Raw genomic sequence first — 13,779 nt, 5'->3', positions numbered from 1 at the left:
TAAAAGGTCTCACAGTCTGTAAAAATATCAATGTAAAACTTTCATCTTGGCAGCAGCTTCCCCCCCAACCCACACCCAGGAACAGCTTGACTCCCAGGAGTTCTAATACCACCAGGCTCACAGATGAGTATACCCCACCCCAATACCTGGCTTAACTGCCCCCGAGGGATGCAGAGAATGAAGGACCTCTCTCCTTCTTCCTCCCTGCCCTCACCCCAGGACCAGCTATAATGCTATTCCATACCAGCCCTCAGCAGACTCAAGACCCTTTCAGGACACCTCAGGGACACACACACATCCACAGTTCCTCCTCCTGGGCAGCGCCATGCCGTTCCTGTGGCTCTCCTGGTTAGCCCTGGGGAAGCTCTTGACTGGAGAACAGGTCCTGGGCAGCCTCCTGCAACAGCTGCAGCTTAATAAACCGCCAGTCTTGGACAAGGCCGATGTGAAGGGGATGGTCCTCTCCTGTGAGGGCCCAGTATGTGACCACTCCTGAGGCAAGAGGTTCAGCCAGAACTTTCGAGAGGTGGCAGGTAGGTTCCTTGTGTCAGAGACCTCCAGTCACCCGCTTGTGTTCCTCATGGAGCAGTGTCTGCCACCTAACAGCGAGCTGGTCCAGGCCGTGCTGTGGCTGTTCCAGGAGCCTGTGCCCAGAACAGCTCTCCGGAGGCAATAGAGGCTGTCCCAACTAGGTGCCTGCGCTCGAGTCACCTTTGAATGGTTGCGCTTCTTTAACTATGGCTCCACCCGCACCGCCCTTATCGATTCTAGGTTCTTGTCCATCTGTGAGAGCGACTGGAAGGCCTTCTACGTGACTGAGGCCCCAAACTTGTGGCAGCAGCTGATCCAGCCGAGGCAACTGCTGCCACTCCAGGTGTAGGTGCAAATTGGTCCGGTTCGCGGCGCAGGGCATACCAGACTGAAAGGGGCAGGGCGGGCCACAGCTGGAGCTGCACACTCTGGGCCTCAAGGACTACTGAGCTCAAGGAAATTGTGACCCCGAGGCACCAATGACTGAAGGCACCCAATGCTGTCCCCAGGAGATGTACCTGGATCTGCAGGAGATGAAGTGGGCTGAGAACTGGATCCTAGAACCCCCAGCCACCAGAGTCCCTGACTGTTTCTGGGGCCTCAGCAGTGTGTTGCCTCAGAGGTGACCTCCCTGCCCATGATTGTCAGCATGAAGGAGGGAGGCAGGACCAGGCCTCAAGTGGTCAGCCCGCCCAACATGAGGGTTCAGACCTGTAGCTGCGCCTCAGTTGGGGCGCTCATAACCAGAAGGCTGGAGCCATAGGCACAGGTTGTAGCCTCCCCAAGGATGTGACTTTCAAGTAAATCGGAAGTGCTCCTTATACCAGGAGAAACGGGGATTCTAGATCTCTAAGGGGTAAATGGTCTGTGTGTGATCTTTGCTTCTCTGAACCAGCTTCATCCCTAAATTTTACCTCTAAGGAGTGTGACGCGCTAGCTACTGGAGGCGCCACCTAGTGGTCTCTGCCCTTCATTTTGTTCACTGCACTGTACATGAAGCACTTACATGTATTGAGATTGTAAACCAAGGACAGAATTCCTAATTGCCATTGTTCCCTTAATCTGTTGCTGTATCTGGGCTGAGTCCCAGTCTTGACTCTAGATCTAAGACCCAAATGTATCAAACAAACAAACCTAGGTAATACCGGCTTTTGTAGATGTGAATGAAATATGCTGGTTTTGTAACTTTTCGTTTCCTTTTTTCTCTCTCAAGACAGGGTTTCTTTGTGGAGCTCTGTCTTGCTTTCCCATTTAAACTACATCTGTGGAAACTGAGGCAGACAAAGAAAGGCCTGGCTGGAGAGACAGCTCAAAGGTTAAGAGAACTGACTGCTCTTCCAAAGGTCCCGAGTTCAAGTCCCAGCAACCACATGGTAGCTCACAACCATTTCTAACAGGATCCGATGTCCTCTTCAGGAGTCTCTGAAGAGCTACAGTGTACTTGCATACACAAAATAAATAAATAATTCTAAAAAATAAAAAAAAAAAAGGGCTGGCATTAGGTCAACTTAACTGAGAACTAAAGAGCTTGATTTAGCTACGACTTCATCAAGGTTTCAACAATAAAGGAAGCCAGAACTGGTGGTTTTCATTTAGACCCCTGTGTGTGGTGTCGGATTTTTACAACTGAGCTAGAAATGTTTTGCTGTTAAGATTCCTGCTTTTTGGGGCTGGAGCACTGACTGCTCTTCCAGAGGTCTTGAGTCCAAATCCTAGCAATCAGATGGTAGCTCACAATCATCTGTAATGATATCTGATGCCCTCTTCTGGTGTGTCTCATGGCAGCTACAGTGCACTTATACATAATAAATAAATAAATCTTTTTGTAAAATGGTTGTTTAGCCCTGTACCCCATTTTAACAGGCTGCTTTTGATTCAGGTGATCCACAACTGCCCCAGCATGTTGTTTTCACACACTTTCCCTTGGCAGGTTGTTGCCACATGCCTTGCACACATACACACACACACACACACACACACACACACACACACACACACATCCCAACTCCGTGGCAGGCTTTGGGCTATACCCTCTTTGGAATTCAACTGAGTTGCCATATCAAAGAACACACCAAAGAACTCTGATCCAATTGGTATGATACAATTCGTCCACCTAGATAAGTCAAATCATCCTGTACAATTCCAACCCTTACAAAGTGTTCATAGCAACTTTTATCCGTAAGAGATGAACTGAGGAAAACATGTACATTTGCCTCCATGTTTCCCGTTCTTGAATCTCCTACTCTCTCCTTCTCTCCCACCTTACCAAAACTTCGTCCCTGCCCCCCTCTCTGCTGCCCAATTATGTCTTGCCTTGATATCAAACTACACTATTTGGTTCTCTGGAGTCTAACTTCTTGAGTTCTTTGTACATGTTGGATATTAGCCCTCTATCAGATGTAGTATTGGTAAAAAAATCTTTTTTCCAATACGTTGGTTGCTGCTTTGCCCTATTGAAAATGTCTGTTGCCTTACAGAAGCTTTGCAATTTTATGAAGTCCATTTGTCTACTGTTGATCTTAGCACATAAGCCATTGGTGTTCTGTTCAGGAATTTTCTCCTGTGCCCATGTGGTTGAGGATCTTCTCCACTTTCTCTCCTATGAGTTTCAGTGCCCCTGGTTTTATTTGGAAGTTCTTGATTCACTTGGACTTGAGCTTTGTACAGGGAAATAAGAATGTGTTGATTTGCATTTTCTACTGGCTGATAGTCAGTCGAACCAGCACCATTTATTGAAAATGCTGTTGTTTTTCCACTGGACAGTTTTAGTTCCTTTGTGAAAGATCACATGACGATAGGTACGTGGATTCATTTCTAGGTTTTCAGTTTTATTCCATTGATCTATCTGCCGGTTTCTATACAAATACCATACAGTTGGTTTTTGTTGTTGTTGTTGTTGTTGTTGTTGTTGTTGTTGTTCTGTTTTTAATCACTATAGCACTGTAATACAGCTTGAGGATAGGGATGCTGAATCCCCCACAAATTCTTTTATCATTGAGAATAGATTTCTTTTTTTTTAATTGAACAACTTTATTTTAAAAAACAAAGATAAATGTACAGATCTTAAGCATTTTTGAATAAAAGTATACAAATACATTTTTGTTAGTACTTGTATTTTTAAAGGTTTGATAGTATGCATAAAGATCTTACTAGTTAAAATGAGCATAAAGTACACGTAAAACAAGATGTAAGCTGGAATTAGTCAAACTTTTCTTAGTGTGTAAAGATTAAGCATGAGACCATCCGACACCAGGAACAGCGGAGATCCAGGGACACAGGCCTGCTTAGAAGGCGTTATGAGTAGCCAGGGTGCAGATCTCTGCCCAGTACTAGGAAAGTACGCCCCCCGCCGACCTGCTCCGTTCAGGGAACCAGTAACCCTGCATTGGGCTGTACCCAGCCTGTGGCCTTCAGGTGCAGAACAGGTGCTCGGATCATCCGCCACCAAGAACAGCAGAGATCCTGGGACACAGGCCTTTTGAGAAGGCATTCTGAGTAGCTGGGGAGCAGGAGATCCAGGGACACAGGCCAGGTACAAAAGAGCAGAGAGAACAATGACAGACAACAAGACTGCATATAAACACAGACAACAAGATGGCAAGAAGAAAGCGAAAGAAAACCCCAGGGAAACTAGGACAACCTGGCAACACCAGAAACCAGCTCTCCCATCACAGCAAACAGCAGAATGCCAAACACTCCAGAAAAAGAAGACTCAGACCTGAAATCATACCTCAAGATGATGACAGAGATCCTTAAACAAGAACGGGAAGAAAAGCATAAAAAATTAGAAGCTTTTAAAGAGGAAACAAGAAAAACACTCAAAGAAATCAAAGAACTAGAGGAAAACAGAACAAAAGAGATGAAGGAATTGAAGAAGGAATTTAAAATGGAAATGGAAACAATAATGAAAACATTAAAAAAGACAACCCTAGAGGTAGAAAACCTAAAAAAGAAATCAGGAGGCACAGATGCAAGCATCTCCAACAGACTACAAGAGATGGAAGAGAGAATCTCAGGGACCGAAGACAACATTGAAAACATAGACAAAACAGTAAGAGAAGATGCAAAAACCAAAAAGCTTCTAACCCAAAATGTCCAGGAGATCCAGGACACAATGAGAAGACCAAAACTAAGGATATCAGGAATAGAAGAGGGCAAAGAATATCAACTAAGAGGCACAGTAAATATCTTCAACCAAATGGTAGAAGAAAACTTCCCTACCCTTAAGAATGAGACGATCATGAGCATAAAACAAGCCTAAAGAACTCCAAATTGGTTGGACCAGAAAAGAACTTCCTCCCACCACATAATAGTCAAAACGCCAAGTGTCCAAAGCAAAGAAAGAATACTAAGAGCAGTAAGGGAAAAAGGTCAGGTAACATATAAAGGCAGACCAGTCAGAAACACCCGACTTCTCAACAGAGACTATAAAAGCTAGAGGAGCCTGGACAGACATCATGCAGAACCTAAGAGAGCACAAGTATCAGCCCAAGCTGCTATACCCAGAAAAACTCTCAATCACCATAGATAGAAAGACTAAGATATTCCAAGACAAAACTAAGTTTACACAATATCTGACCACAAACCCAGTACTACAACAAATTATAGGTGGAAAACCCAATACAATGAGGAGAATACAGGCACAATTCAACCTCCAAAAGCAAAAATAGCAGGAAACAGCAACCACTATTCCTTGATATCTGTTAACATAAATGGACTCAATTCCCCTAAAAAGGTATAGGCTATCAGACTGAATACATAAACAAAACCCAGCCATTTGCTGCATACAGGAAACTCATCTCAGAGACAAAGACAGACACTATCTCAGAGTAAAAGTTTGGGGAAAAAACTTCCAAGCAAATGGCCCCAAAAGAAAGTTGGAGTGGCCATTCTAATATCGAATAAAGTAGATTTTCAACCAAAACAAATTATAGGTGGAAAACACAATATAATGAGGGGAACAACATCATAGTAAAAACAAGAAAAGTCCTAAGCAAGAAAACCAAAAGAATAAAGACACACAGGCACTATTCAACCTGCAGAAGCAATAATATCGGGAAAAAGCAACCACTATTCCTTGATATCTATTAACATAAATCAACTCATCTCCCCAATAAAAAGATATAGGTTATCAGACTGGATACATAAACAAAATCCAGCATTATGCTCCATACAAGAAACTCATCTCAGAGACAAAGACAGACACTATCTCAAAGTAAAAGGCTGGGAAAAAACCGTCCAAGCAAACGGCCACAAGAAGCAAGCTGGAGTGGCTATTCTAATATCGAATAAAGAAAATTTCCAACCAAAAGCTATCAAAAAAGATAAGGAAGGACACTTCTTACTCATTACAGGGAAAATCTGTCAGGAAGAACTCTCAATCCTTAACATATATGCTCCAAATACAAAAGTACCCATATTCATAAAAGAAACCCTACTAAAGTTCAAAAAATACATTTCACCCCACACAATAATAGTGGGAGATTTTAATACCCCACGCTTACCAAAGGACAAATCATGGAAACAGAAACTGAACAAGGACACTGTAAAACTAACAAACACTATGAAACAACTGGAATTAATAGATACCTACAGAACATATCATCCTAAAACAAAAGAATACACCTTTTTCTCAGTACCACAAGGCACCTTCTTAAAAACTGACCACATAATTGGACACAGAACAAGCCTCAATAGATATAAGAAGATTGAAATACTCCCATGCATCCTTTCAGATCACTATGGTCTAAGGCTGGTCATTAACAACAACAAAGACAACCAAAAGCCCATATACACATGGAAACTAAACAATGCTCTATTAAACGATAGTGGGGTCAAAGACGAAACAAAGAAAGAAATTAGGAATTTTCTAGAATTCCATGAAAATGAAAACAGGACTTACCCAAACCTATGGAATGCAATGAAAACAGTACTGAGAGGAAACTCATAGCTCTGAGTGCCTCCTAAAAGAAACTGGAGAGAGCATACACTAGCAACCTGACAGCACAGTTGAAAGTTCTAGAAAAAAAGGAAGCAGATACGCCCAAGAGGAGTAGATGGCAAGAAATAATCAAACTTAGGGCAGAAATAGACCAAATAGAAACAAAAAAAACCATTGAAAGAATCAACAAAACTAAGAGCTGGTTTTTTGAGAAAATTAACAAGATTGATAATCCCTTAGCCAGACTTACTAGAGGGCAAAGAGAGAGTATCCAAATTAACAGAAAGGAAATGGAGAAATAATGACGGAAACTGAGGAAATTCAAGAAATCATCAGACCATACTACAAAAGCCTATACTCAACAGAGCTGGAATATCTGGAAGAAATGGATGAATTCCTAGACAGAAACAAGATTCTAAAGTTAAACCAGGACCAGGTAAACCATCTGCATAATCCCATAATACCTAAAGAAATAGAAAGAGTCATCAAAAGCCTCCCAACCAAAAAAAGCACAGGTCCAGATGGATTCAGTGCAGAATTTTTCCAGACATTTATTGACAAAATAATACCAATACTCTCCAAACTATTCCACAAAATAGAATCAGATGGAACACTACCTAACTCATTTTTTGAGGCTACAATAACCCTCGTACCTAAACCACACAAAGACCCTACAAGAAAGGGAACTTCAGACCAATCTCACTTATGAACATTGATGCAAAAATACTCAACAACATTCTTGCAAACCAAATCCAAGAACACATCAAAATGATCATTCACCATGTTCAAGTAAGCTTCATCCCTGGGATGCAGGATGGTTTAATATATGGAAATCCATCAATGTAATCCACCATATAAACAAACTCAAAGGAAAAAAGCCACATGGTCATTTCACTAGATGCTGAGAAAGCATTTGACAAAATCCAACACCCCTTCATGTTAAAAGTCTTGGAAAGAACAGGAATCCAAGGCCCATATCTAAACATAATAAAAGCAATATACAGCAAACCAACAGCCAACATCAATCTTAACAGTGGGAAACTTGAAGCAATCCCACTAAACTCAGGGACTAGACAAGGCTGCCCACTCTCCCCCTACCTATTCAACATAGTATTGGAAGTCCTGGCCAGAGCAATTAGCAAAAGGAAATCAAAGGAATACAAATTGAAAAGGAAGGAGTAAAAACATCACTATTTGTAGATGACATGATAGTGTACTTAAGGGACCCCACAAATTCCACTAGAGAACTCCTACAGCTGACAAACAAGTTCAGCAAAATGGCCGGATATAAAATTAACTCAAACAAATCAGTAGCCTTCCTATATTTAAAGAACAAACATGTGAAGAAAGAAATTAGGGAAAAGATACCCTTCACAATAGTCACAAAAATTATGAAATACCTTGGTGTGACTCTAACTAAGCAAGTGAAGGACCTGTATGACAAGAACTTCAAACCTCTAAAGAAGGAAATTGAGGAAGATCTCAGAAAATGGAAAGATCTCCCATGCTCATGGATTGGAAGCATCAACATTTTAAAAATGGTCATCTTACCAAAAGCAATCTACAGATTCAATGCAAATCCCCATCAAAATTCCAATCCAATTCTTTACTTTATGCTCATTGTAACTAGTAAGAACTTAATGCACACTATCAAACCTTTGGGGGAAAAAAAAGAAAGCCAACCACTGACAAAGATGTATTTGTATACTTTAATGCAAAAATGCTTAAAACTTGTTCATTTGTCTTTGTTTTTTAAAATAAAGTTGTTCAAAAAATCTGTAAATGTACCCCTTTTTTGTAAATAAAGCAGTAAGTAAAAAATTTTTTTAAATTTAAAAAAAAGAATGGATACAGAAATTGTAGTACATTTACAAAATGGAGTAGTACTCAGCTATCAAGAACAATGTCTTGATGAAATTCCTAGGTAAATGGATGGAACCTGAAGCTATCATCCTGAGTGAGGTAACCCAGTAACAAAAGAACACTCATGATATGTTCTCACTGGTAGGCAGATACTAACCCAAAAAGCTAGGAATACCCAAGAATCAATTCACTGAACTTACAAAGCTCAAAGAGAAAGAAGGCCAGAATGTGGATCCTCAGTCCTTCTCAGAAGGGAGAACAAAACGCTCATGGGATAAAATAAATGGACAAATAGAAAAGCAGGTTTTTGGAGAAAAGTTCATCCAGAGACTGATTCACCTGGGGATCTATCCCATATGCAGCCACTAAACCCACACACTATTGCTGATGCCAAATAGTGCTTAATGGCAGAAACCTGATAAGGATACCTCCTCAGAGAGACATTCTGATACTGAGGAGGACACTTGCAGATAACCATTGGACTGAACTCAAGGACCCCAATGAAGGAGCTAGAGAAAAAAACTAAAGGAGCTGAAAGTGTCTGCAGCACATGGGAAGAACAAGATTATCAACTAACCAAACCTACCACAGCTCCCAGAGACCAAAATACCAACCAATGAGTTTGCATAGGAAAACTCGTGGCTCCAGGTGCATATGCACCAGAGCATAATATTCTTTGACATCAACTGGAGGAGAGACCTTTGATCCAGTGAATGTTTGTTCTTCCAGTGTAAAGAAATGCCAAGGTGCTGAGATGACAGCAGATGCTGGTGAGGTTGTGGAGAAAGAGAAACACTCCTTAGCTGTTTGTGGGGTTGTAAGCTGTGGTACAATCACTCTGGAAATCAGTCTGGCTGTTACTCAGAAAACTGTACATAGGGCTACCTCATGGGAAGAACAACATTATCAACCAAGCTAACACTCCAAAACTCCCGTGGACTAAAACACCAACCTTTGAGCACACATTGAGAGACCTATTGATCCAGTTGCATATGTAGCTGAAGATACCAGTGTCTGGCATCAATGTGAGAAGAGGCTTTTGGTCCAGGGAGGGCATATTTTCCCAATGTAGAGGGATGTCAAGTCAATTGGGTGGAGAGGGTGATTAGTAGGGTGTGCACCTTTGTGAAGGCAACTGGTGGGGTAAGGAGGATGGGAGCAGGGCGGGGGGAAAAGAGATAACATCTCAGATGTAAATACAGAGTATCTAATAAAAATGAGAACAAAAAGAATAATAATTAGATAGATAGATGATAGATAGATAGATAGATAGATAGATAGATAGATAGATAGATAGATAGATGGATAGATAGATTAAATTATGAAAGGTGCTATGCTAGCTCACATAGCTCTACGATTATGATCATATTTTCACATTGTACATTCATGAAAGCAGCTTCTTCAATCAGTTTCACAGCATGTAACTAAGGTTGGCAACATTTAACTTTCTTGAAAATGATGTTTACAAAATCAGTAAAATGATGCATTCATCAAGGTTTGCTAAAACTATTTCTTATTAATTCTTTGAACATTTCTACAATGTATTTTGATTACATTCATGTCCAACTCTTCTCCTTAGTTTCTATCTTATCAACCCCCACCTTCCTACTACCCACAATTGCACATGTCATTTTTATATGATAACATTTGACTCCAGTTGGTACTGTTCATATACTTCTCTATGTGAAGTCATCCACTGGGGTATTGTCATTTTTTTCACAGTATAATCATTAATCACACAAAAGTTCTAAGTTCACATATATTATTTTATTTTATTTTATTTAAACTATCACCATTATGACAAAGACTTTAGTTGTGATATTTCTGCCTCCTAGGATTTCAAAGGAGCTATATCCAGCTTTTCTACTGCACTAAGAACCTACATATCCAAGTGTATAATTAGTAATCCTTTTTCATGCTTGAAATATAGCTCCAAACCCACACGATATGTCAAATATTATACTCAATATCCCCCTACATAATTACATTTTTCACTATTCCATACCTTTAAATGAAATATGAATATTTTTTGAAAATTACAGATTTTTAACTTATTCACTCTTAAAAACTTATATTGCTTTAATTTCTCCTATTTTCAAATGCATCATTAAAGATAATTTCAACTTTTCAGTATTATGTTTTCTCCTTTGATACTAAATCAAACTACTTATCTCCCCTTGGCTGAGTTATTTTCCCTGAACTTTTCTGTGGAGAGCATTTTGGTGCCACTGGATAGCTGGTGGCAGGAATTTTTTACTTCACCAGGACTCTGGTCCTATACTCAGGAAACTGGCTAGGATTAAGAACATTTGCATTTGAAGCTCAGGGCAGCACACTTAGAAGTGTAGCTCAGGGCAGGACATTTGCACTTGTAGCTCAGTGCAGGTTCAGCAGATGTAGGTGTGTCAATCTCTTTGTCTCATGGGATCCCCTCCTGTCCCTGATCTTCACACCTGGCCTCCAGAAAGATGTTTACAGAATTTTTGATTGTTAACTTGCTTGTTCCCTGACTCAGAAGTGATGTTATCTTTCTGCATGTAATTAAAGTGGTTTAAAACGGGACTGAATAAAAGAAGGCTTCAGTTCTGACACAGAACTAGCCGAAGTTATGTTACAATTTTGACTGTCTCTTTTTTTCTTTCAATCCTTGCTCCTGCCTTGGGGAACCTGTTGTTTGACCGAGCTGGTCTTGGAAAAGTGGCGACCAACATGGGGCCAGTATAAGGATTCAGTGAAGGACACTGCGGGAAAGAAGCGCGCACAGAAAAAAGTTTGGGACAGCGGTGAATAAACCTTTTGTAAAAAGGTACAAGGTAAGGGTAGAGGTAATGGTAAAATGTCTTCTATGGGTGTGTTTATAGTTATGCTAAAAATTTAGAGGAGTGAAGCAATTTTCATAGGTGGTTTAAGTCTTTGTACACAAGTTATAGAGGTGAACCCATTATTACTGTTATGCATCCTAGTGTAAATGTATGTACTTTCTAACAATTTTGAGTGATCCCTGTGACGTTGTGGAAAGTAATCAAGAAGTAATGCCTCATAGGTTGAGACCACTGTTCTAGTTACGTAAGTGTGTGATAGAAACAGGGTAAGGCAGAGCCATTCAGACAAATATTTTAAGGACGAATAATTTTAAGTGCTCAAGTGAAGGCTTTAAAAACAAGTCAATGACAATAAATAGTAAAATTATGAGAGTAGAGACAGGAGCCAATTAGAAAATGATTTCATTAGTTTGGTCAGGGGATAAGGTTGACTTACATTAGAATAAAAATGGAGGAAATGAGATCGAAGCAAGATGGCGAGCGAGCACAACAGGTTTTAGAGGCGGCTTCTCTTTACAATATCGTTTTTCAAATCACTTGGTAAGGATCATGGCGTTGGCAGTAAAATGGGTGATATCAAACAGAACTATCTGGAAGCATTTATTTCCAATCCAAAATGGAGCTTTATCTAGCTCTTGTTACAAATCTATATATTCTTCTCTTCCAGATGACTACAATTGCAAGGTAGAGCTCGCTTTGACATCCGACGGCAGGACAATAGTGTGCTACCACCCTTCTGTGGACATCCCCTACGAACACACCAAACCTATCCCTCAACCAGATCTTCTGCGTAATAACAGGGAAACACATGAGCAGATACTGAAAACTAAGTTAGATGGGAACCGCAAGCATCTCGAGCAAGGGTCCATGATAGAACAGCTCAGCAAGGTGTTCTTCACCACAAAGCATTGCTGGTACCCATACGGACAGTACCACAGACATCGTAAGAACCTGGATCCTCCCAAAGACAGATGATTACTCTTGATTCTCTGAGGCCCAAGGAGATGTTGCTTTGTGTCTTATTTGTCAGCTGAGAAAATGTGTATTAATTAAGGTGGTATATAGGAAAATAATAAAAATATTGTTTCATTTAAAAAATGGAGGGAATACTGAGAAACAAACAGAATGGAGAGCTACTGTGAATGTAATAATAAGATCCACAAACTCATCATATAGAGTGAGAGAAAAGAAAAATGAAAGATAATGTGGACATATCTTCATTTTTCACTAAGGTAAGCAGGGAAATTAAATCCCTAAGTTTGGGAAAAATAAGAGAATTTCATTCCCATGGAAAAGTAGAAATGTGTATCAAAGATGGCTTATAAAAAAACACAGCTGGTATGTAATATGTGTTAATTATATAAACTGATAGTGGACATTCACTTGTGAAAATTGAAATTAAGTTAAACTGAAAGTGCTTTGTCACAATAGAAATATATTTCATTTACAACAAACATATAAGTAGTATTTAAGTTTGCAAAATTCCACATGTAAAACATTACATTTTCATTTCCAAGGTGCATGCACATGTATATTATTCATTTACACACACACATACACACACATATATTTTTCAGATGCATTTCAGAAAAATAAATTAATTATGGGACTGGAAATAAAACAATTGAAGCAAAGGTAACGCAATAAAGTATATAAACAGAAAATATTAAATTAAAAATGCAATGAGAGACTACAAAAGAAAATGCAATTCAGTGATTTAAAAAAAAACCCATAAGAATGAACATTTTAAACTTAGCAATTGGCAAGCGGTTGTGTGTGTTTGTTTGTGTGTGTGTGTGTGTGTGTGTTAAAGAGACTTATATTACATGAACTAGAATATGGTAGAAATCGGCCTGAAAAGAATATGGTTTGTTTTGAAGTGTCTCATTTGTATGCCCACAGCCCTTTCTGTCAGTACTCAAATTTTCAACATGAAAGACAGTTTTCCTTTGGGTAAAAACACTTTTTCTGCAAAACTTTTTTTTTAATTGTAAGTAATCTAAAAAGAATAAATTATTCAAGAAGTAAGATTTTTATCTTCATGAGATTGACAGAGATAAGAAAGCAATTACTTTCAGGATCATTAGGGAAATACCCTCTGAAAGGTAAGCTGTGGTTGAATACTGAGGGGGAAAAAGGTTTTGCAAGTATCACAGTAGAGCAGAAGTGAAGTCAGGAGCTGCACAATATACTGGCCTGTGGGAATGAAGAGGAATGGCCATACAGTGTTTTCTTCATAATACTGCATCTCATGCATATAAGTACAAAAAACTCATTGAGCCTAAACCCTGTTATATAATTATCAGAGTATTTAAAAAAATTTTCCTAAAACAAGAAGACAGTCCTTTTGATCAGTGAAAAATAGTGCTTATTTAAATGTTTTAAAATTCTTCTGTGTTAGTTTAAAAAATATTCAAGTCTATAATTGAATTCAAATGTGAAAGTTCATCTTTCATCATACAGCAAGTAAAAATAACTAAAGCTTTGTCAGTAGCTAAATTGTTTTGAGCATTTAAATGATATCATGACTGTAATTAATTAATTTCTATTACTACTAATAATCATCATAATAAATATTTTTCTAGCTCATCTTTTTAAAAGTGAATCTCAAAAAAATAAAAA

The 13,779-nt window shown here is 39.3% G+C and overlaps 1 protein-coding gene and 1 pseudogene across 2 annotated transcripts; both read left to right on the top strand.

Annotated features, from left to right (window-relative positions):
• Nucleotides 1-325: 325 nt before the first annotated feature.
• LOC308428328 (left-right determination factor 1-like) lies at nucleotides 326-1,294 on the top strand (annotated as a pseudogene). The gene has a single exon. The product of its transcript is annotated as a left-right determination factor 1-like (transcript).
• Nucleotides 1,295-11,631: 10,337 nt separating this feature from the next.
• Nucleotides 11,632-12,186, top strand: LOC308427912 (large ribosomal subunit protein mL42-like). Its single transcript, XM_080926191.1, has one exon. The coding sequence runs from the start codon at nucleotides 11,707-11,709 to the stop codon at nucleotides 12,130-12,132; it is 426 nt and encodes a 141-aa protein (XP_080782317.1). The 5' UTR covers nucleotides 11,632-11,706; the 3' UTR covers nucleotides 12,133-12,186.
• The last annotated feature ends 1,593 nt before the right edge of the window (nucleotides 12,187-13,779 follow it).

This window comes from Micromys minutus, assembly GCF_963924665.1.
Source record: "Micromys minutus genome assembly, chromosome: 12".
In the NCBI taxonomy this organism is placed as follows: domain Eukaryota; kingdom Metazoa; phylum Chordata; class Mammalia; order Rodentia; family Muridae; genus Micromys; species Micromys minutus.
This window is presented reverse-complemented; position numbering and strand designations above follow the sequence as displayed.